At 32.0% G+C, this 26,524-nt stretch overlaps 1 protein-coding gene across 1 annotated transcript in view; it reads left to right on the top strand.

Annotated features, from left to right (window-relative positions):
* Positions 1 to 26,524, top strand: part of LOC115879375 (peroxidase) — a 115,977-nt gene that overhangs the window by 77,271 nt on the left and 12,182 nt on the right. The window contains exons 2-6 of the mRNA XM_030896168.1: positions 15,746 to 15,931; positions 16,227 to 16,303; positions 21,244 to 21,334; positions 21,500 to 21,691; positions 23,638 to 23,834. Of these exons, the coding sequence (XP_030752028.1) occupies positions 15,746 to 15,931; positions 16,227 to 16,303; positions 21,244 to 21,334; positions 21,500 to 21,691; positions 23,638 to 23,834 (743 nt within the window). The remainder of the gene's footprint in view (positions 1 to 15,745; positions 15,932 to 16,226; positions 16,304 to 21,243; positions 21,335 to 21,499; positions 21,692 to 23,637; positions 23,835 to 26,524) is intronic.

The raw sequence follows: 26,524 nt of genomic DNA, 5'->3' as shown, positions 1-26,524 counted from the left end.
CCGCGGGATCGACCTATTACTAGTTGGTAACCGAATCGACCGGTCGACGGTCGGAACCCGGGGGATTCCCCTTACGGCTTGGCCATTAAAAATAAGTGAAACAAACAGGTTACTTGTTAGATTTCTTTCTGGCGTATGTGCGTAAGTGAAGAAAAGCGTTTAACTAGTTCTTGTGGACAATTTCGTCAAATAAACTGCCGGACATATGTAATTATCGGGACAAGCAAAATTTTAGAGTAAATTTAAAGTTGAATAGGAACTTGAACAAAAAAAGATTTTGGGATGCGGTTTGGACCAGGTTTTATATGCATCTATTGTGATTAAGATGCTATATGGTTTTCGAAAATATATTTAGCGAATTCTCGTATACAGGGTGTTTCATAAGAGTGTGAAAATTTGGTCAAGAATCTTTTTTACCGCAAATTTACAATTTTTAAAAAATCGACATTTTTACCAAGTACGACTAATCTGTATTGAAATTAGAAAAAAAAAATTGATAGGCTTTTTAATTTTTTTTTGTTTTAAGGAAAATACGGCGTTTTTTTGAAAAATATGCATTTTTAGTTATACATATGGTCCTAAATGGTACAAAAAGCTTTGTACATTCTGCATATGCCAAAAAATTATTGATATAGATTGTATCTAAAAGCAGATAACTATCACAAGTTAAAAAAAACTTCAACATCAGAATAATATTTTTATTTATAAAATAAGTAGATAAATATAATAAAATTTAAGTTTATTTAATATCAAATATATTTTTTGAACGCCCTGTATACATCGGTTCAAATTTCTGTACAGCTAGTTTAAGATACACACTATATCAATATATTGTGGGCCTATGCAAAATGTACAATGCCTTTTGTACTATTTAGGACCAAATGTATGACTATTGTTTACAGTCCCGCAATTTTGCGGATCCGCGGGATTGACTGCTTTAATCCCGCGGGTTTGCGGGATTGCATTCCCTAGTACCGAAAGAACCGGGAATTTTTATTTCGAGTCCCGGTTCTTTGATGTTTCAAAAGAACCGGGAATTTGCCAGTTGAACAGCTGAACCCTATTCCGTGACTATATACGGAGAGTATTTATGTAATCCACACATGATCACAGAGGCCTAAATCCTGCTTGTTCTGGACGAAAATGAGGTTCTATATATTTCTGGGTTCTATATTAAAAATAATCTTATATTATATCACGTGACCTATAAATTTAATCGATTAAACTATTCAAATATATTTTGGGCGTGATTTTGCTTGGAAAATAGTTGAATGCACAATAATTTAATGAAAACGCGAGGCCGCGAAGCGATCGAGGGCTTTATTCTAATGCCGGAAGTACACACTCGCCGAGGCGACCCGAGACGTGACAAAAAAGGACGGTCCTAACCAATAACAATGTACAAATCGTTAATTCTTTGTGGCGTCTCGGGTCGCCTCGCCGAGTATGTACTTGCACCAGAAAATTATTGTGCATGAGACTATTTTCTAAAAATCAAAATCATGCAAATAATTAATTGGGTAGTTTAATCAATTAAATTTATAGGTTGATATACGGCTAGATTATTTCCTGAATGATTTAGAATGAAGCGAATGACTTAGGATGAAGCAAATAATTATAAGAATTTTATTAACTATAAAATTTAACATTTTAAAAAATAAAAAACTAAACCGTGAATTCATTTTCACTACAGGCAGCGGTAAATAAAATTTAAAGACGTTTCAAAATGACGTCTCGTAAGTAAGGTTTGTGCTTCTGCTACCTTGGTTACGCATCCCAACAATGCATCGAGGACAGTTTCGCATGTCAACATATCAAATGCTGACGTATTTTTCTCCACTTATTTGTTCAAAATAATATCGAATAAGGAGTTTTCACCGATTAAAATCGTTATTATACTGTGTTTTTTTTCTCAGGTAAGATTTCGACAGACGATGACAGAAGAAAAGCAAATGACGTCCCATACCAATCTATTTATTTTACTAAAAAAAGTTTCTAATAATTTTTAAGTTATCTATGGATGGGTTTAAATATAAATCCGTCATGCGTCGTGTCTTGTTGTTTTTAACCAGTTTTATGGGTTTATTTAAAAAATGACAGATCGTATTTCATTTTTATTTGTTTGACGGAACGATGAACGACAAACGGACACCGATGCGTATGAACTCGCCTTTAGATTTTTGTCATTTTTGACGCTTGTCAAAGTCTTGCCAAATTATAGGTTATAATTTTCTGTCAACTTTTGTTAAATACCCTGCGTTTTGGAAGATGATGCATTTTGATTCGTATTATTACGTGTGTTTTGTGTCTTTTGAAGTCAAGTGGAGGAAAAATCGAGTGAAAATTAACTGTAGACCCAGAGCACAGTTTATGGTTAATACTCGCTGTCCAGGCAGAAAGTCTTATACACCAATGAAGTTGCCATCGATAAAGTTTGTAGTTTGTATACCATTTCGTCGTAGATAAGTGTATCTCGTATATGGTAGAAGGATCTACCATATAGATTCTACCACGAGATACTAAACTAAACATATACTAAAAACTGGAGTAGCTGTAAAATATCGACATCACACGAGAGGTAAATAATGGATTTTAGTACTGCAGAAAAATAATGTCAAAAGGTCCTGGTTTAAAAAAATTAAGATTAAAGTTAATTAATCAACCTTTAAGGTATAAAATTTGGTAGGTGTTATTATTATTAAAATAGTTTGTTTTATTTACCTATGTTGTTTTATTTATTCCTGTGGAATATTACAAATTTGTATTTGTACATAAATTATATTGATAAATATAATCATAAATGCGGGTAGTTTCATAAAGCTTGAAAGTAAATAATAGTTCTTTTTTATATTTTTTTGGTATGCAGTGTCTTGTTCTTGTTTGTTTTGTATTAACACATACCGTTTTTATTAAATAAAATAACTCGATTACATTTTTTCAGTTTTATACAGTTTTTTTCACAATATTTTTAAGTAATCACTTGTCATCTTGTCAATCAAATTTTAAATATATCCTGCTATGCGTTCCAGTTGTACCAACTTATTTCTTTGTAAAATACAATAAACTACATTGAAATTAAAATGACAGACACATCTATCACTGTCAAGGATCTTCTCGTTGGACAGACTTATAAGTCATACATATGAGTTGCAAATCAATGTTTTTAAATGAACTTTTGCCAAAATCTCTCAGAATTAGTGATAAACGACAAAAAGAAAACCCAAAAGGAAGCCGAAAAAATAATCGCTGTTAAACTGGTCTTGGGATTTAATCACTTATCTAAACAAAATTTATTCGAAAAATTAGATTAGCTGATTGGTCCATTTCACGATGAGGGAAATAATCACTGCTAAATGACAGGCGTTGGATGTACTGTAATAAGAATAAATACCCAACAAAACAAAGTATTAGTTTAATCACCTTTGATACGCTCCAATTTCATAAATTAACATGTTCCAAACGCTTGACAGTTCTGACATCTAGTCGACTAACTACCTCCAGAGAGAAAAAAGATATACACAAACTTTCCTATAAATACCCAACAAAACGAAATTTAATTAACAGCGCTGCGGTTATCTTTGTGGTCGATCGGTCAACAAAACGGCAGGCACGGTATCTAATGACGTATAAAAATAACAGTACTTAGCCTGTCTATATTAATATGTCGCACGTTTCATGTACCGTTCACTTTTTATATAGATAAAAGCTTACGCGGATACGTAGGAGTGTTTTACTTTTAAACTCAAGGTCGTAGCTTTTGTTGGAGATGTCTAGACAATACATAGATAAATTATTACTGTATATCAGAAAAAAAATGCCGTATTATCGAGAAAAAAACGATGTCAAATTATATTAGAAATAACGACTGTTGACGTACACCAGATAGAGACATTTTTTTTATTTATCGGTGTTTCAAAAAGGTAACTTGATGTTTTTTTTTCTCGATCATACTATATTTAAATATATTGTAACTTAAACGACAGGCAGAAATCTACGCGATCGAAAGATGCGTACAACACAGAGGTGTGTAGTTCGTGAACAAACTAGTTCCAATGAACTATTCCGACCCTGGAATGAAAGGAACTAGTTCCCGGTCTCTCAAAGAACTAGTTCCTCAGGACCTATTCCGGGATCGAAACTGTGACCGATATACGAGGCATGTTTTTTAAGTAAGTACCGTTTTGCGATTCCGCCGCCGCAGCGCTACGGTCGGCGTTCCGCGCATGCGCGCTGGTTACCTACATCTCTTGTCTATGCACAGACGCCAGTACAGTCTGATTCTTCATTGTATACGTTGTTTACTGAGTGTTTAAGATACCTCCGACAATCGTGAGCCCCGCCGATTGTGAAGTACTGGCTGTCATACGATTTCTTAGTGCTAAAGGCGTAAAACCGATCGATATTCATCGTGAGATCTGTGAAGTTTACGGACAAAACATTATGAGTGATGGAATGGTAAAGAAATGGGTGAGAGCATTTAAAGATGGCCGCACAAATGTGCATGATGAAGAACCGAGTGGGCGTCCTTCGGTCGTTAATGAAGATTTGGTGCAGAAAGTGGACGAAAAGTTGAAAGAAAACAGACGCTTTACAATTTCATCATTGTGCGACTACTTTCCTCAATGTTCTCGTAGTGTTTTGTATCGCATTGTGACCGAGAACTTGAATTACCGGAAATTGTGTTCACGTTGGGTTCCGAAAATGTTGACGGATTTGCACAAAACCCAACGTTTAGGCAGTGCATTGACTTTCCTTGAGCAGTACCACAATGAAGGTGAAGATTTTTTAGACAAAATTGTTACTGGTGACGAAACATGGGTGGCCTACGTCACACCAGAATCGAAACAACAGTCCATGGAATGGCGACATTCATCATCACCCAAAACAGTGAAGTTTAAGCAAACAATGTCTGCCCGGAAAATCATGTGCACAGTTTTTTGGGACAGAAAAGGAGTATTACTAGTGGAGTTTCTGCCTCGTAATGAGACAATCAATGCAGCATCTTATTGTGAGACATTGAACAATCTGCGCCGTGCAGTCCAAAACAAAAGACGTGGCAAGTTGAGTAAGGGTATTGTTTTGCTGCATGACAATGCCCGTCCACATGTGGCTAATCGGACCAAAGATCTCATCAAATCTTTTAAATGGGAAACTCTAGATCATCCTCCATACAGCTCTGATCTGGCGCCCAGTGACTACCATTTATTCTTGCACTTGAAGAAACACCTGGGCGGTCAGCGTCTTCAAGACGATAACGAAGTCAAAACTGTTGTGTTACAGTGGTTAACCAGTCAGGCGGCAGAATTTTATGAGGAGGGTATTGAAAAACTGGTGCCACGTTATGACAAGTGCCTCAATATTCACGGAAATTATGTAGAAAAGTAGATTAAGGTACAGGCTTTCATGTAAAAATAAAATTATTGCGATATCTTTGCACGTTTTTTTTTTAATTCCAAAACGGTACTTACTTAAAAAACATGCCCGATCATAGCCGATGCTAGGCGGGAGTGGAGAGTGCCAGCCGTATGTTACCTGTCCCGGACCGAAAGGACTGAGGTACCACAGTACAAGGGAATATATTCAGTCGGCAGATCAGAGATGTTTTTAGTTTGTTCTTTGAATATTTTATGGAAATGTTTTACTTTAGGTCCTTAAAATTAGGAAATATCTTATAAAACGAAGTAGATATTCTGAATTTTTAGACCAAAACAAAGGGCTTGACGCGAGGAAAAATGCAATTTTTCGTAAAATGTTCGTATTATTCGCTCCAATTGATTTGTGATATAGTTTTTTAAACTCTGATTTGAGTTTCTTTTTTATTTTTTTATCTACAATAAAACTTACCTATACAGGGTTGTTCACCACATACGACACGGAATATTGTAGCTAAACGATTAGATTTTTATAAATTGTAAGTTTTGGGTTCGTTGAAGGACTATTAGAGCTACAATTTAAAAATAGTTTTACAAGATACAGAGTGTACCAAATAAGTAAAAATATTATAGTTGTATTTTTTAAATGGAACACCCTGTATATTATTCTATTTTGGATTCTACGATTGAAATAAAGGTAAATTTGATTAAGGTTTATCACACTTAAACCTTACCGTTTTTAAATATTTTCAATTTTATGAAATTGCAGTAAAAATTTTAAGGCTTCATTTCTCCAAGGGTATCAAAGTTTTTTAATACTAAATATTTACTGACGATTATTTATTGATCAGATATTGTGTTGCAATAATAAAAATTTTACTACCTTATACAGAGTGTCCAAAAATGTATATTAAATAATTACTAGCTTTAAACGGCAATAACTTGTTTAATTTAAATAGAACACCCTATATATTTTAGGTGAATCAGATGCACAATATAATTGTCTATCAAATTGTATTATACCATTTTTACCCATCTCTTCAAGTTTTCGTAGAAAATGCATTTTCTTATAATTTATACCTCATTTATCACTATACCCATGGAATATTGACATTTCAGATTTTTTTAAAGCAACATATATGTACAAAATGTAATGCAAGCCCATTGGTATACAAAAAAAAACTATTTAAATCTTTGTGAAAAAGTATACCAATTAAATATACATATCCATTATTTCCGACCAAAAATTAGTTTTAGTTTAATTAATAAAGTATTCTAAATAAATGTGTGTGTGAATTTGGCTCAGAATCAATATAATAATAAGTTATGAAGATGAACGTTTCTGTTTTTATAAATAAGCACTCGTCAAAAAATGAAATAAAATGTATAAAGTGTTACTTTTTACCACACTGTCTAATACACACACAAAATTTAGTTTTTGAGTATTTGGAGCAAATATTATTAATCAACGTAAACGGTCAATTAATGTAGTTTGAATGCTGGGATCATATTAATTGGTCCTTTTTAACAAAAAATATTTAAACAGTTTTTTTAATGAAATAAGCGAACTATATCGACAATATTAGTATCTGTACTCTTTGAAAATTTGTTACATCTTTAAAAATAATCTAAAATATCAATATTTCATAGGTATAGTGATAAATGAGGTCTAAATTATAAGAAAATGCATTTTCTACAAAAACTTGAAGAGATAGGTAAAAAATGGTATAATACAATTTGATAGACAATTACATTGTGCATGTGATTCATGTAAAATATATAGGGTGTTCCATTTAAATTAAACAAGTTATTGCCGTTTAAAGCTAGTAATTATTTAATATAAATTTTTGAACACTCTGTATAAGGTAGTAAATTTTTTATTATAGCAACACAATATCTGATCAATAAATAATCTTCAGTAAATATTTAGTATTAAAAACTTTGATACCCTTGGAGAAATAAAGCCCTAAAATTTTTAGTGCAATTTCATAAAATTGAAAATATTTCAAAAACGGTAAGGTTTAAGTGTGATAAACCTTAGACAAATTTACCTTTATTTCAATCGTAGAATCTAAAATAGAATAATATACAGGGTGTTCCATTTAAAAAAATACAACTATAGTATTTTTAACTTATTTGGGACACTCTGTATCTTGTAAAAATATTTTTAAATTGTAGCTCTAATAGTCCTTCAACGAACCCAGAACTTACAATTTGTAAAAATCTAATCGTTTAGCTACCATACTCCGTGTCGTATGTGGTGAACAACCCTGTATATTTTTAACATACGCAATTACACGTCTCGTTATATTTCGTACATTATAAAAATTATACAGATCATATACAGGTGCCCGGTGGCGTAGAGGTACAGCTCTCGTCTACCAATTCAAAGTTGTGGGTTCGAATCCCACAGCCGGAATTTCATCGCCGACTATTTTTAATAAAATAAAAATAGTTTGGGTACCTAGTCTACTCAGCCTTAAATGAGTACTTGGGATTCACAATCCTGAGGTAATAATAGGCGGTTGAAACGTAATGCTAGCCACATTACCTTCCTTGTATATCGAACGGCTATAGTATGGCAGGCTGTACCTTGCTACTCCCAAGGCGTTAAACGCTATATACGGGAGCTATTATTATTATTATACAGATTATACTGTGAATAGTTCTGACTAACAACGAAACCTATTAGCAAGTAACAGGGATGTCAATGTTAGTCGGGAACTATTGTGAACTAAAGACCTAGTTCAAGGAACTACTCCTCTGGAGGAACTAGAACTAATAAACCAGAATTCCCACTTCGGATTGTATTATACCATTTTTTATCTATCTCTTCAAGTTTTTCGTAGAAAATGCATTTTCTTATAATTTAGACCTCATTTCTTAATATACCCATGGAATATTGTCGATATAGTTTGTTTATTTCATTAAAACATAAAAAAACCGTTTAAATATTTGTTAAAGAGGACCAATTAATATGATTCCAGAATTCAATTGTTTGCGTTTATTAATAATAATTGCTTCAAATACTAAAAAACTGAGTTTTGTATGAATATTGTAAAAAGAAACACCTTAAAAATTTATTTATACCAGAGATATTTATTTTCATAACTTATTATTATATTGATTTCTGATTCAAATCCACATTGATTTGGAATAATTTATTAACTAACATAATTAAGTATGTAATTAATTAATATTTGGGCGGAAATAATGGTGGTATATTTAATTAATGGAATACTCTTTTATAAAGATTTAAATAGGTTTTTTTTGTATATAAACGGACTGGTATATAAAATATAATAAATGTCTAATATATTAATAAATGTAATATTATCGTTTTTAGCACCTGTATATTTTGTATATTTGTTTCTTTAAAAACAATCTAAAATGTCAATATTCCATGGGTATATTGATAAATGATGTCTAAAATATAAGAAAATTCATTTTCTACCAAAACTTGAATAGATATGTAAAAAATGGTTTTATACAATTTCATAGACAATTAAATTTTGCATCTGCTTCTCCTAAAATATAGAGGGTGTTCCATTTAAATTAAACAAGTTATTGCTGTTTAAATCTAGTAATTATTTAAAATAAATTTTTAGACACTCTGTATAAGGTAGGGTAATTTTTATTATTGCAACACAAAATTTAGTAAATAAAAATACTTCAGTACAATATTTGGTTTTAAAAACTTAAATACGCCTAGAGAAATGAAGCATTAAAATGATTACTGTATTTTGACAAAAACCTAAATATTTCAAAAACGGTGGGATTAAAATGCCGTAAACCTTAATCAAATTTACGTTTATTTTAACCGTAGAAATTAAAAATTTAATAATATACAGGGTGTTCCATTTAAAAAAATAAAACTTTGATATTTTTTATTTATTTGGGACACTCTGTATCTTGTAAAAGTATTTTTGAATTGTAGCTCTATTAGTCCTTCAACGAACCTCAAACTTACAATAGGTCTGTCAAGAAAATTTAGTTTTCTACTGCAAATTATAAATTTGTGCATATTGAAAGACCGTACAAAGTTTGAAAACAAATACTCATATACTTTTCGAGTTATTTGTAATTCAATTTGAATCCTTTCGTCGAGGCGGGAAAACGCTGCCAGGAGAGCTACCGTGGGTGTGACGTCACATGCTCGCTAATCGCGCGTAGCGCTTTACCAGACATAACAGACGGATCCGTTGCGCCGTTTTCTTGTATCCCTGTCTAGATTTAATTAGATTAGGTTACATAGTTGTAGTCAAGTTTTATCTGTACTACAAGTTACGCCACTGTATTCAGAATTATTTGTACCGATTCTGTTTTACGCTTAGTCATAAACGACCCTTCAATTATTATTAGTCGATGGAAAGTCCTTATTGTAAAATTATACCTATAGCCTCTGTTCAGACACGTTTGTATTTTACGCAAACAAAGGATCTACTAGGTATAGTTTTAACACTTAATCACACTTTTTAATTCAATTCAGTTTCAAGATGTCGCTTTTTACTCTACTTTTCAACACGCACTTTACTTTTTACCTCTCTAAGTTCCAGACAGTTCAGAGTCGGCAATTTTTATATCAAATTTTACTTTTAAAACTAATTGTTTAAGTTTTCCTTATATATTCAAATCTTCCCATTCAATTTCGAATATCTTTTTACAATGTACAGTCTATCATCGACTGCTTGGAAATTGAAATTCAAAAACATAGCGACCCTGTTCAACAGGCGCTGACTTGGTCCGAGTATAAAAAGTGTAACACTATAAAGTATTTGATATCATGTACCCCCCTCCTGATGGTTTCATAAACTTTATATCTTGTGGGTATGGAGCAAGCGATGTTGCAATTTTTGAAGATTGTGGATATTTAAAAGTTCTTCCAGAAAATTACGTTATTATGGCAGACCGAGGTTTTAAACAAATTGAAACATCTCTAAGGGCAAAAAAAGGAACATTAATCAGACCTCCAACTGTTGTAAGTAATGTAAAAATGACCAAGGATGACGTTCTATTTACAAAACGAATTGAAAGTTTGCGAATACATATTGAACGTATAATAAATCGCTTGCGACATTTTAAAATGTTAGGACCCCACTCTACTATTTCTTCAGCAATGGTTCAAAAACTAGATAACATAGTTAGTATTTTCTGTGCCATAATAAACTTACAAAAACCCATTATAATACAATAGTACATTAAGATTATACTATGTCTGTTTCTAAATAAAACAATGGTTTCCTAAACGATATTTTTATTAAGATCTTAAATGTTTATTCAGTAAAACTGCATACAGTAATTTAAAAATGTTGGTTTTCCAAAAGTGTATGGCAGAGTCAATAAGACCTTTTGTAAAATCCTCATCATATTTACCGTTGATAACAGTAATTTCCTTGCCTTTGTAGTTTCAAAATTGGGGTGTGCTACGCAAAATATTCCTTTTTCAACACCTCTTGCTAACATTTGCAGATTTATTTGTGCTAAGTATTTTTTCCCTATTTCGTTATTGTTATTAACATATTGTAAAAAGGCTTTAACACCACTGGATTCAACTTGGTTATAATCAGTATTCATCGCGAGAAAGTCAAATACCGTATGATCGAATAAAAACGGCGTCAACGAAGGCTATGAAATGAAGATAGCTGACATTTTATATGTAAAATTATATGGGAAATGTCATCGATCGTCATTTCCAAGCCAACTGGACGCCGTTTTTTTTCGATCATACGGTACCATATTGACATCTACTTGCGGTAAATTATGTGAATCTCCTTTCTGGAAACCCTCCTCCATATTTAGCAACAAATACAACTTCTTTGACGGTATTCAACAACAAAAATAATAATGTAACTGCTATAAATGTCGACTGTACTTCAATACCTTGTATTGAAGTACATTGAGTGTCACCTTGTATTGATGTCTTGTATTGTGTCACAATGTACTTCATACCTTGTATTGAAGTACATTGAGTGTCACAGTCAAACTGAATCACGGTCTTGCCGTCGCAAGTGGAACAGCGTGCGGCAGGCATGTGACGTCAGGCCAATGAGAGCGCGTTTATTTAATTTGAACGGAGCGCATAACTTCAAGAGTCTCTCTTCAAGAGTTCATTTTTTTTGAAAAAAAAGTTATTTAATTGGTATTATAATACTAAAACATTAATTTTTTACCGCTTTTAGGGCAAATTTTTTTTTTAGTGAACAGACCTATTTGTAAAAATCTAATTGCTTAGCTACAGTACTTCGTGTCGTATGTGGTGAACGACCCTGTATAATCTGGAATGGGAATCCCCAACGGTCTAAGACTAGAGGCCGACGTTCTGTATAGAGTATGGCACTGTAAGAAGAAGAAGAAGATGTTATAGTTCTTGTGGACTTAACAATTTTTGTTTTGTTTTGTCATTTGACAAGACCATTTTTCCATTCAACCAAACCAGTAGTTCATGAGTGTTGACAAATCTTAAATTTGAGGAAATCTTTTTTTTTTGAAAAATATGAGATTAAAAGATTGCAACAGAATATAGTACTTACAACTAAAAAATGTATATTTCCCATTTTTGGAAATATATGTCATAAACCATTTAGCGCCTTCGCAAATACTTTACTTTTTCCATATGTAAAACAAAATGTCGCATATATTAATTTTTCGGCTAAGATTAATATCTCAAAGGAATAAACAATCAAGTAGGCGTGAACGAGATTGCGCAAACGATTAAATCTGTTTTTTGCTAAGCAGTCGTGACTAATATTTCATCAGATCCTGTAAAGAGGTGTTATTTATTGTTAAATGGTATTGTTACAGATTGTTTATTGCTATTTTTGATCGACTGTCACGGTGAACAATAGGATGTATTTTTTTATAATCAAACAGGAGTGTTTGAGAATTTTTTCTATTCTTTATAAAGTGTCATGAACTGGTGTTGTGTTATGGGAATACTATAACTAGGACATTTGTGAATATTAATATTATTTATTTACAATCACAGGAATAGAGGATACTCAGGGTGGTCGAAATTGTTCTGTTTTAACAGAGAAAACCTATTTCCTGACTAAATAAGAGCAATACCAACATAGATGTCATGTGCTCGATTTCTAAGACATGTTTAATGGCATAAACCGCCTCACAGTGGGGTATTTGACACTGATAGTTGATCGAAATTTTTTTATGTAGACCTTATATAAATTATTGCTATTTTCAATTAAAGAGGAAATAATATGAACAAAATAAAGGATAATTCGTCGATTCTAAAAAAAGAAAGAAAAATCACTGTTCCAGTGTTTTCACGGTCAGTGCCAGTAGTAATATCGCAACTACTACTACTAATGCTACGACTGATCCGCGAGCAATGCCCATACCACTAAAGTCGCTACTAATGCCAAATTGTGCTATACTGCTAATGGCACTAATGCGATCGCTTTGTACACAACAATGCCATCGCGGTTTACACCTCGCATTAGTATATCACTGATTGGAAATTAGAGGAAACCAAGAATGTTTTTCTCATTTTATCAGCAAAATCGCAAAAAGTCGCAGTATTTTATTTTACTGTATGAAAGCCCAATGTCTACTAAGTAAAACGTATATAGACAATATGCTGAATTCTTCGAAATGCGCAACTGAAATCTCTAAGTATAATAAAAATGTCACAAATTTAATCAAATTTTCTGAACGCCTAACTTTTAGTTGCAAAAAAAATCGTTAGTATAGAGAATATCAAAATAAATAATACGTTTTTGTAGAATACATACCTGCAGCTTGCTGAGCCATTTTCAATCAAAACGATAATATAAACGTAAAAAGAGCACAAGAATAACAACAATTTATAATTTTAAACATAAAATTTAGCCATTTACCTCTTATCTGTGAGAAGTAACAACTTTAACGTTTCGTTGAAACAAATGAATGCAACTAAACACACCCATAGCAACGCCATTCATGGCAGAGATGATTTAACTTATCATTTATCTTTTTTTGGGAAATCTTAAACACATTTGCTTTTTCGAATTTCGATCACCTTTTTCATGCTAATACCCCACCGTGCGCCTGTCGATATTTTCACCGCCAACTGAGATACGGGGTCTTTTGGAATTTTCGATCATTTTGAAAATTGCCCATATCTTTTTTATTTCGCGGAATAATAAAATTCTGTAAAAATGTCCTTAAGGCACTTGTTTAAGCACAATCCAGTGGCGTAGGCAGTTTTTTTTATACTTGCTCTTATTGTCAGAAATAAAAATATTGTTTTAATGGAAATCATGGTTTGCTATGAACTTAAAAAAATGCTGGCGTTTTCCAAACGATATAAAGTTATGGGTATCTACCGTATGATCGAAAAAAAAATGGCGTCCAGTTGGCTTGGAAATTAACAGTTGCGTTTGTTTGCATTTGAGTGCTGAGTGTAGGTATATGGTTTTAAAAACCCGAATTGAAATATAAAATAGCAGGGTTTGTGTTGCTATTGACTATTGATGTCTCTCAAATCATTCAACATGAAAAGTCTGTCAAACGAGCTAGGAAAGAGTTCGACTACGACATTAGGTCTGTTCACCAAGATAAACAGATGTTATAGATATTCTTAATGAATAGACTTTATATTGTCTGTAATAGTAAGTCTGTAATTGTCGAAAGTAGATTATTTTTTCTTAATTTTTTTTGGATTGCCTATGTCGAAATCAGATGTAAATAATATATGATTTCAGAATTAATTATAGTTACAGAGAATTTTTTTTTTGTTAAAAAATAAACATACTATACCTTCTTTTACAAATTAATTTTTTCAACAATATAATTAAATCTAATTATTACTTTTCAAACGAAGTTAAGTATTTTGGAGAGAAATTATTTATTCTTGTGTATTTGGGATTTAACTTTTAACAAGGAATTTAAATAACTGACAGTCAGCTCTCATTGCAGCGCTCTCTAGTGTTTGAATGACATTATATAGGGTGAGTCTTAAATAAGTGCAAATATTTTTAGGGGTGGTACATTTTGATTTTTTCGCAAAAAATATATTAAAAAACGTGCATTTTTTTAAAAATTTCTTGTATATTATAGAAAACTTTTTGGAGCTTTCCCAAACAACAGCAAATTTTCCCACAGTATGTGTTATTAAATGGGACACAATACTTGAAATAATTTCAAGTATTCTTGAAATTATTTATTCTCGTGTATTGTAAGTTTAACTTTTAACAAATAATTTAAATAACTAAAAATCGGCTGTCATTGCAGCGTTCTCTAGTGTTTGAATGACATTATACAGGTTTAGTCTTAAATAAGTGCAAATATTTTTACGGTTGGTACATTTCGATCCCAGGAACACGTATGAGTTTTTTTTTGCAAAAAAAAGATGTTGAAAAACGTGCACTTTCTTTTAACTTTTCCTGTATATTTTAGAAAACTTTTTGGAACTGCCTGTTCACCGCAAATTTCCCCACTGTATAATTTCTTAACCTCTAATAAAAGGATGCGAATACAGGAAATATCCGGTGACTTTCAACATTTTTTAAAAATAAACCATTTTGTTTTAATTTTCTAACTTAACTAACTAATTATTACTTTCTAATAACTCGGTTATTTTGAACTTAAAGAGAAAATCTGTTTCTTTTATCGAAATCTACCAGCACTGAAAATATTTGCACTGATTTAAGACTCACCCTGTATAATTTTTTAAAAATCAAGGATTGTATATTTTTATCTATATGTCTTTAAAAAACTGAATTGAAATATAAAACAGTAGGGTTTGTGATGCTATTGACTGTTGATGTCTCTGAAATTATTAAGCTAGGAAAGTCTTTCATACGAGCGAAGATTTCGATAGACAACATTCAGTTCGTTCACCAAGATAAACAGATGTTATAGATATTCTCAATGAATAGGCTTTATACAGGATGAGTCTTAAATAAGTGCAAATATTTTCAGGAGTGGTATATTTCGACCCCAGGAACACGTCTATGAGATTTATTTCGCATATAGTGCATTTTCTTTTAAATTTCCCTGTATATTTTTCAAAAACTTTTTAGAACTGCCTGTTCACCGCAAATTTTCCCACGGTATAATTTCTTAATCTCTGATATTACCATAGTTACAGCTTTACTCTATGGTTACGGCACTAAAAGGAATGCAAATACAGAAAATATCCGGTGGCTCTCAAAATTTTCTTTTTAAAAATAAATATATATATATATTTTTTTTAATTTTCTAACTTGAATATTTCGGTTATTCTAACCTAACTTACTTGGAAAAATGGTAAGGAGAAAATTCTTCTGCCGAGATCTACCAGCCGTGAAATATTTCCACTTATTTAAGACTCATCGTGTATATTTACAAAAAAAATGTTTATATTTCCGTTTTATAATATTTGTTTTTCTTTGCAGGAAAAATGAGCTCCATATATGGACATTTCTATTAGTGCTACTTAAAATAAATCTAGTGTTTTCCATCGTACAATACCAACCATTAGAATTAGGACTCGACAATGGAGAATGTGCTCTGTTGCTAAGCGGCCCAGCTCGAAGCGCTCAGTTTGATTATACCTTCAATCTGCTGCGTGGTACTAATTTGTAAGTACTATCACTCATAATATTACGATTAATGGGAGAAATCATCCAATCTCTTAATTTAGTTTCACGAATTTTGGTTTCATTACAACTTCTGTAGATACTTTAAATTACTCTATACAGGTTGTTTCAAATTGAAGGGCTACACTGGAATTTAAGAACCATAAGTGAAAAGGAAAATTTTATACAAACTGTATATTTTTTAGAATATTTTAATCTGTTTTTGAATAGAAATAAGTAGTTTACAACAAGTAAAGTTTATTTTTTTATTTAATTTACTAAATTATGTTACTTAAAGGGATTACAATGGACCAAATACTTGCATTACCTATGACGCAATCAATGCTGCCTATCTTGATGCTAGAAAAAGAATACGTAAGTATTTCACAATCTGTATCTTTTTTTTTAATCAAACTGTTTTAGAATCTTTTTTGTTATTTGTTTCTAAAATGTAGCATTATTATTCACTAAGTTATTTGCTTTATTAACCTCTAAATTAATTTTGTATAGCATGTTTATATAATACGTTTTCATTCAAATATGTTGGTAATAATTATTAATTAAATACCATACGATAAAAAAACGGCGTCAGTGTTGGCTTGGAAATGATTTTATTGCTGTCATTTATGAAATTACACAGGGTGGGTCTTAAATAAGTGCAAATATTTTCAGGGCTGGTAGATCTCGATAAAACATACATATATTTTCTCTATACCGATATTCAAATAAGTCCAAAATAACCGATTTATTTTACTTTGAAAATTTCCAAAAAAAAAGATTATATGTATAATATAATATACTACCCCTAAGAATATTTGCATTTATTTAAGTCTCGCCCTGTACAGTGATTGTCATCGATTGACATTTCCAAGCTAACATCACGACTTTTTTTTTGCGATCACACAATACCGTGCTTTTATGGTTGGTAACTGGCTTTATGAATGACACATAATTTTTACACCAACATTTTTAAATAACTTTTTCAAGTAATTTAGAAAATTGGACAGTTTTATTTATAAACGAATTTTACACTTTTGATGCTCTCCCTTATATCAAAGTACATACTTTTGCAATATCATATGATCGAAAAAAAGGGCGATAATTATAATGATAAATAACAATTGATGATAATTTTGGCGAGGTCAATCTCTAGACGTCATTTACTAAAAATTGCCAAAAAACTTGTCAAAAATGAATATTTAATATATAAATATTAGAAAAGGATAGAAGATAGAACATTTCCAGACACACAAATATATTTCCAATTTCATTTTTTTCTCAAAAAAATAATTATTACTCAATGTAAAAATAAAATACAACCTTCTTAAGGCCAACTCAGAGTAAGCGCTATTAAGAAATAAAGAAAAGTACGGGTCAAGTAAATGACATCTAGGGCTTGACCTCGCCAAAATTGTTATCGATTGTCATTCCCCAACTGTATGGAACAAGCACATAAATAATTGAGCGTCCGGATTGCACAACAACCTTAGCGCTTGGCCGCGGGCAGCCCAGTAGGCAAGCGAGACAGCGGCGCGCCGATTTAACAAGTAAATAATTTTAAACCTGCCGTCATTTCGTTAATAATTATCGTAGCGTGTTAATTTTTGCATAGAAATACTCATGAGTTTTTAGCGCTTCCGACAAGCCTAAATAACTGGATTATTTTTTATATTTTCGATTTGTTTACATTGCCCGAGCACATTATAACTTTGAGATAAAAATCTCTGTTATAAATTTTAAAACTGACAGATATGAATACTATCATTTAATTAGTTATACATTTAGTTACAACATATTCAAAATTTAGGTCTATCGGTTTATGCTAACAGTAATAACGAGTATAAATAAAAAATTGGTCAGTACAACACTCGCCGTTTATAGCGCAAGTTCAGCTTTGGTTTTAGTTTCAGAGCTATTTTTACAGAAAATAAATTCTGAACGTTGTTCAAATTGTTGTCACATAGCTTTAGTATACAAATGAATGAATGATTTTATTCGAATAAAACCATTCGATAGTTGAAATCATTCATTCATTAATCATTCGATAGTCTAATTCATTCGATAGTTCCCATCGCTAGTCCAAATGGCAAGAACATTATCATTGTCGATATCTCCTGGTTATAATGTAGTTCTTTTTTCAAAATATTGCATTGTTTTAGCTTAAAAAAAACTTGAATTATGCGGCTTTTTTTGCGAGAGCTACCGGAGCTGCGTTAATAAAGAGATGGCTATGTACGTCAATCATAGCCACAATAGACTGTAATTTTACCTCGTCACGAGATTTTTTGGAAATATTGCACTTCCATTTATCCGGATTTCTACTAACTTTTGACCTTTCTTTTCGGTCGCATTTCCCTCTATTTAATAATAAATAATTTAAAAAAACGCACAAATACTACTGGTAGTAAACAAGTTGTAGCAAAAATTTTCTATACTCCGTGTAAACAAAAGACTATCGCAAATACTGTCTTTCGATTGACGTACAGTACGTCTGTCCGTTCTGTGGCTACGGGGTATCCGTGAGAGAGGAAACGATATTCTCTCGATGTTTTTCGTAAAAAATTAGACGACGCGTCCCATCAATAAAAAATCGACAAATTTGCAAGTAGCCAATAAAATGAGTGGGCGGAGCGATTTGCGGTGACGTACTCGTCAAGTCGACGTATAAAATATATTGCTGTTTATTTAAATGTTTTTTGTCCGCATTCCTTTCATAGACACAGATCCAGCAGACGAACTGTACATAGCCATATCTTTATTAACGCAGCGCCGCGCCGGTAGCTCTCGTAAAAAAGCCGCATAATTCAAGTTTTTTTTAAGCTAAAACAACACAATATTTTGAAAAAAGAACTACATTATAACCAGGAGATATCGGCAATGATAATGTTCTTGTCATTTGATCTATCTATCTATCTATCTGTCAGTTTTAAAATTTATAACAGAGATTTTTATCTCAAAGTTATAATATGCTCGGGCAATGTAAACAAATCGAAAATATAAAAAATAATCCAGTTATTTAGGCTTGTCGGAAGCGCTAAAAACTCATGAGTATTTCTATGCAAAAATCAACACGCTACGATAATTATTAACGAAATGACGGCAGGTTTAAAATTATTTATTTTGTTAAATCGGCGCGTCGCTGTCTCGCTTGCCTACTGGGCTGCCCGCGGCCACGCGCTAAGGTCGTTGTGCAATCCGGACGCTGAATTATATTAGTTGATTAGTAACTTGCTAATTTTTTTAATACCGAAGAAAAATTATGAAATACACAAAAACAACTTCTCTTCATATATTATGCTGGTATCACAATTTTTTTAATTCTTTATTTAAGTGACATTTGAAATCGGTGTTAGTTTTTGCTGTGAAATGGATTAAAACGACTAAAATTGTTTAACCTATTGCTCCGGTTGTATGCCAAAACGCTGATTGGCAACAAAGAGGTTTATTGGCGAAACTTTAAAAAACTTTATTTGAAAAAAGTTGCTCCTTTTTTAATTTTATACCTTTTTATAAAAGTAGTTTTACTTAAACTATGGAGTAGTTATTGATATTCACTTAAGTCAGAAAATTGTCAATTAGATTCAAAATAAATTTAAATAAATATATTACCACTAGATAAATATTTTAAATACAAACGAATTTTGCTTATACCTTCAGAAACGGCTGTTACATTTGTTAAAAAAACTGGAAAAAAAACTAGATGGCTGAAATTTGGTATACCGGGTGCGCCTCAAAAGTGGCTCACCTCTATAACTTTTTTTTTATTTTTTAAGATAAAAAAACGAGATTTGGTATTTTAGTATACGATATAAATTAGGATTTATTAACGCATTCAATTGTTTTTGGTCACTTCCTGTTTCACCGGAAATGACTACAACTTTTGATTTTTAAATGGCACCCTCGGTATATTTCTACTTTATTGGATAGAAAATGACACTCTGAATAGAATGACATATCATATGTTAATTTTTAACATTCTCGCATATGGTTTATATGAGATTGTAACATGCGGTTTATAACGAAAATTTGACCCGAAATACCAAGTGAGTGGTACCAAATTATTCGTAAAAAAATGCTTTTTTCAAATATGCCAATAAGCCACCCTCGTTGCATTTGAAAAAATTGAGATACCATTAAAAAATACGACTTGGGCATATTTTAACCGACCAGAACAAGACACTAAAAACATTAGACGATCCAATCTATTTTTCCAAAACTCCATAATTAAAAATTAGTGTTTTTAACACAGCCATGGCACTCTAGATTGAAATTTAAAATTCAATTTTGTTTTAAGCAAAAATGTCAAAAGTTGACAAATGATATATCATTCTATTCAGAATGTCATTTTCTATCAAATAAAGTAGAAATATACCGAGGGTGCCATTTAAAAACCAAAAGTTGTAGTCATTTCCGGTGAAACAGGAAGTGACTGAAAACAATTGAATACGTCAATCAAGTCTAATTTATGTCATATACTAACATACCAAATTTCGTTTTTTTATCTGAAAAAATAAAAAAGTTATAGGTGTGAGCCACTGTTGAGACTCACCCAGTATATTTATTATATTTCGTATCCTTGTCCAAATAAATATACACCCGTAGTAGGGTGAGCCACTTTCGAGACGCACCCGGTATACCTACTTATAACAGCATTGTTCAATTCGAAGCCCATCTCTAACGTCGTTTTTTTTTTGATAGTGTGGCCTTTACTGGGTCGAAGAGAACGATGTTTCTACACAAAATATCGACAAGTTTTATCAAACTGTTCTGTATTTTATCAATATTTGCATTGTTTACCAGCCTGGTTTACCATTTACAGCAGAATAATAAATCGGTTTTAATAAAAAAATCCTTATGTTGCAGACTTCATTTGTGACACTGTATGTTCGAGTATAGTGTATCATACAATCGAAAAAAAAACGGCGTCACGAGGTCAAGTCCTAGACTTTACTTGGCCCGTACCCTTTTTTATATTTTTTAGTGGCGCTTACTGTCAGTTGGGCTTAAAACGGTTGAAATTTATTTTTATATTGATTAAAAATGGTTTTCTAATGGTGTAGTTTAAAATTCATGTAAAAATATTTTTTTGGAAATAGATTTGTGTATATGGAAACATTTCTATCCATTTTTAATCTTTCTATAATTAGTATTAATTTTTGAGTTTAAATTTCATGTCAATCTTTAGTAAGTGATGTCTAGAGGTTGACCTGACTAAAATCATTATGAATTGTCATTCCCCAGCCGTCTTTGACTCCATTTTTTTTTTCGATTATAAAGTATATAAAGTAAATAATTAACTATAATTATTGATGTAGGTGTAGCACAGCCACACGGTGACTGGAAACCTGAGGATGTCGCAACAGTGGGCGAAGTACTTTTTGATGTTTCCGTAAATTTGGCAAAAACGTAAGTCAAACAACTTTTTTTAAACACCACATACCTTACAAATATTATTCTAGTTCTAATCTGGTAAATTGACCGATAAATCTAATTCCTTCTATCAATTAGCTGAACCATATATTGGAATAACATTCGACCATATAAATAAATGTGCTCCAATTTATTTTCTAGTTACGGCTTAAGCTACGAGGACATCGAAAAAGGATTGCCCCTGATCGATACGAGCAAAACGCTGATTCGAGAGATATGTCCTCCGTTTATGTCAAACGTGGAATGTCGTGCGGGAAAGTATAGAAGATTTGATGGACTGTGCACGAATTTGGAGCATCCAACATGGGGTGCTACCAACACACCATTTACTAGGTCAGTATACAATTAATTTTTTAAAGATGTCTATTTAAGAAAATTGGTGTACAGGGTGGTCCAATAAAGAGGACGTCGACTATAAACTGGGAAGCGTTAATTGAGAGATTAATAAAAATACCGGGTGCGTCATAAAAATGGCACACCCCAATAAGTTTTTTATTTATTTAGATAAAAAAATAGATATGACATAAATTAGGATAATTGACGTATTTAATTGTTTTCGATCGCTTCCTGTTTCACCGGAAATGACTACAAATTTTTATTTTTAAATGGCACCCTCGTTATTTTTTACTTTATTCGATAGAAAATTACATATCACATGTCAACTTTTGACATTTCGCATATAGTTTATTTGAAATTGTAACACGCAGTTCTTAACGACATTTTGACTCGAAATACCAAGTGTGTGGTACCAAATTATTCGCAAAAAATACTTTTTTTAAATATGCTAATGAGCCACCCTCGTTCCATTTGAAAAACTTGAGATATTATTAAAAATACGATTTGGGCATCTTTTAACCAGCCAGGACAAGACACGAAAAACTTTAGACGATCAAATCTATTTTTCCAACGCTCCTTGATTAAAAATTAGTGTTTTTAACACAGCCACGGCATTCTACATTGACAATGAAAAGACGATTTTTAAGCGAGAATGTCAAAAGTTGACATATGATATGTCATTCTATTCAAAATGGAATTTTCTAAAGTTTAAAGAAGGAGTCCATTCAAATTTTTCCGTCTCGGTCTCAACGTTTGCAATAATCTAAACAGTGAGACGTGTTTTGTTTTGGTTTGGTTGGAAATCAGAAAAAATGCAATTAAAGGCAATCCACAAACACGTTCACAGTTTACACATTAAAACAACATAATGTGTGTTGTTTTAATGTGTAAAATATTATTTTAATGTGTCATCCACACACGCGTTCATGTAATATAAACGTTGAGACCGAGACTTTCAGTCTTTTTTCTTCTTCTTTTTAGTGTAATTTTCTATCAAATAAAGTATAAAAATTCCGAGGGTACCTTTTAAAAATTCAAAGTTATAGTAATTTCCGTTGAAACAGAAAGTGACTGAAAACAATTGAATACGTCAATCAATTCTTTGATGAATTTTATGTCATATACTAACATACCAAATTTCATTTTTTTATCTGAAAAAATAAAAAAAAAATTATAGGGGTAAGCCACTGTTGAGACTCACTCAGTATATTTATTGGTAAACCGACCAAGGGAAATCGCTGTAAATTATTTTAAAGTTATCCTAGTGGCCAATTTTTCATTAACTTTTCCTATTAGAGGTTTGTTAAAAATATAAGCATTCTTTTCTTCTTCAAATTGTGCAGTTTTGCTCTAGACCATTTTTATCTCTAATCAAAAATTAATTGATGGGAGAAGATTAAATATTTTTACAATCAAAATGTTGATATCTCCGTTTTCGATAAATCAAATTTTATCAACTTTTTCGAAGTTAGAAAAAAAGATTGTTAGAAAAAGAGATCAAATGGTATGCTACGACTTTTATATTGTAAAATATTTTGTAGCTATGAAGAGCAGTGAACCAGAGAGTGAACATTGAGATGAAAATCCAGATCTCTAAATTAACAAAGTTGATGATGGTTTGTCGAATCCGAAACGTTAGATTGGACAATTAGCCTTGACATTTTGTAGAGGAGAAAAAGTGACAATGTGCGCGTTCAGGGAACACAGCTGCTGTGTCTAAGTGGAAATAATTTTCATTATCATTTCGATTATTCCTAAAATTTTAGAAAAACCTGAACACCTTCAGTTAACAGTAGCTTTCTTATCGATACACAATTTTTAATTATAGTCTAATAGCAGCAACGATTACAAATATAATATTTAGGAAACCTAATGTGGATTCACTAGATCTAGTTATCCAAGTACAGAAAAAACTGCATCTATGCTTATTTTTCTATTTTTAGACTTATGGGTCCACTTTTTGCTGATGGAATGTCCGACCCTCGCATCAGTATAACCGGTGGTCCCCTGCCAGGCTCTCGTATCGTATCACGTACAATGCACGCCGATCTAGGATATCACGACCATGCAGGTACAGTCATGATCATCGCCTGGGGTCAATTCATGGATCACGACTATACTCTTACCGGTTCACCATTGGGTAAGTTACTAATATTAAATGGGCTATCCTCGACAGAGGTGATGAGCAGTAGTGAACCGCAGTAGTCTACCGGTAGCCAGACGTCCGGACGGCCCGCACTTTGGTCAGGAGAGCATAGCAAAAGATATAGTAAAGAACCAGCTTTCTTAAAATACTCGTTTTCCTGACGGTGCTAGCCATTGTACTATTATACAGGGTTGTGTTTCAAAAAACATGTGCCATCTCTCGTGGGGAGATTCCTAACGTAAAAATAAGATTTATTTTTCATATCAACATAATGAAAGTGTCCTAGCTACAGGGTGTTATTATAATTTTCTTCCAAGTACTTTTAGCGTTTCAAATGAAATTTTGAGGGTAACGGCGCTTTCAGATGGAGCGGGCCGTCCGCAACGGATCGTCCGTCGTATTTTTTCAAGATGGCCGTCGGACGAACTCCGTCGAACAGAGCATACGCGCCCATGTGAAGTTGTTCATATAAACTCATGGGTACTTGTTCGAAGTCGCAGACGGTCCGCTCCATCTGAAAGCGCTGTAAAAGTTACTAAAAATGCGACATATTTTAAGGCTAAAAAAGTGTCGCCATATTCACCAGGGACGTGCATATGGGTTATCACTGGAATGTTTTATTCAAAAAAAGCATGTACGCCACTGATTTTTTTCTTTTGTTAGCGAAATAGTGTAAGCAGTTTAATGCCGATTAAAAGTTGTCTCTTGATATTTTGTCGATTTCGGCCTCCCATGATGAGATAAACGTAATTTTTTTAATTTGCCTTGATCCAAGTCTGATAGCAACCTTAAAAAAATTTTAATATCATTAACTTGCAAAAGTTTTAAATAAATACTCATTGATTCTTCATCAAAAATTATGAAACAAAGTTCCTATAAACATGGGTATGGAAATGCATAGTTTTAGAGATACAGAATGTTAAAACTTTTTAAAATTAGGTTTTTTGTAATAATTATCTTAAATACCATAATTTTTTTATTTGAAATTGCTGTGGGTTGGACTAATAGTAATAATGACTAATAGTAATAATATTTAATAATAAATTAGGTAAAATATATAATTTATTAATTTCATTTTTATTTTAATTTTATTAATTGTGATTAATAAAATTGCGTTTATCTCATCAAGGAGGCCGAATTCGACAAAATATCAAGAGATCGCTTTTAAACGGCCTACTCAATTTTGATATTAAAAGAAAGAAAGTTAGTGGCGCACATGTATTTTTTTGAAAAATATTCCAGTGATAACCCATATGCACGTCCCTGACGACTTTATCGACACTTTTTTAGCATTAAAATATGTAGCACTTATAGTAACTTTTAGCCTCAAAATTTCATTCAAATCACTAAAAGTACTTGGAAGAAAATTATAATAAATCGAAAATTTATTAAGACTTTAATACCCTGTAGCACAGAATATCTAGCTACGCAACAGAAAAATACTCGAAATGAAAGAGCTAAAATTGCACAAATAGAATACTAGATGGCGCGACAATATCATAATCAGAATATAATTAGAAATTTTGAACTTTCGGTTTTGGATCGACGGCTCGTCGACGGCCTTATAGCTCGGCTAAATATGCACAGTTGCCAGATTCAAAAGACTTGAATTGGCATCCCATTCTTTATTGGTATAATGCCAGTATGTGTTTCTTTCTATTCTTCTTTTCTTGCCAGATACACTTATATTAATTATTCCTTTGGCTATTAAAATAGTTTTAACTATATTATTACAAAACATATACATTTTTAACATACACTACCTTATAATGTTAACTAAGAAAATACCTTTAATTACCTTTAAAATTAATAATATACAGGGAGATTGATAGTGATATTTATTAATGCTGGAACGTTAGTAATGAAATATAAGTTTAATAATAATGGAAATAATTTATTAAAATGCAGTACAAAAAATGTTAACTGACTAAAAAATACTATAACAAATTTCTTCCGTTTGCCACGTTATTTATATAGATCTAGGTGGATTTTAAAAAGTGACACAGGTACAATTAATAATATATTAGTTCGGCATAAAAGTTGCTGTCACGACATCGAACAATAAATTAAAATTCCTAAAATAAATTAAAACTATTAATTAAACAAATCTTTATAAAGAAACGCAAGTATACCAAATTTGGGCCCAATCGAACTCCAGGAAATGATATCATAATAGTGTACTATATTATGGTACCACTCGATATGCTTTAAGGTACCATAATATTGCAATGTCACCGAAGATCCGTAGTATACGAAATTTAAGAACAATCGAACGCCATGAAATGGTATCGTAATATGGTACTATATTAAGATACCACTTTATATACATCATAGTTCAATCATATTACAATGTAACAGAAGATACGTAGTATACCAAGTTTAAGCCCAATCGAACGCCATGTACGTAATAGAGTACTATATTATGGTACCAGTTGATATGCTTCATGGTACCATAATAATGCAATGTCATCAAAAATACGCAAGTATATATCAAATATGAGCTCAATCGAACGCCAGGAAATGGTATTGAAATATGGTACTATATTAAGGAACCACCTTATACGCATCATAGTACCATCATATTACAATGTAACCGAAGATACGTAGTATAACAAGTAACCCAATCGAACGCCAGGAAATGGTATCGTAATATGGTACTATATTATGGTACCTCTTATTATGCT

This window comes from Sitophilus oryzae, unplaced genomic scaffold, assembly GCF_002938485.1.
Source record: "Sitophilus oryzae breed Bouriz unplaced genomic scaffold, Soryzae_2.0 scaffold_1067_pilon_pilon, whole genome shotgun sequence".
NCBI lineage: Eukaryota > Metazoa > Arthropoda > Insecta > Coleoptera > Curculionidae > Sitophilus > Sitophilus oryzae.
Note: the sequence above shows the minus strand (reverse complement) of the source record. Positions and strands in the feature narration are given on the sequence as shown.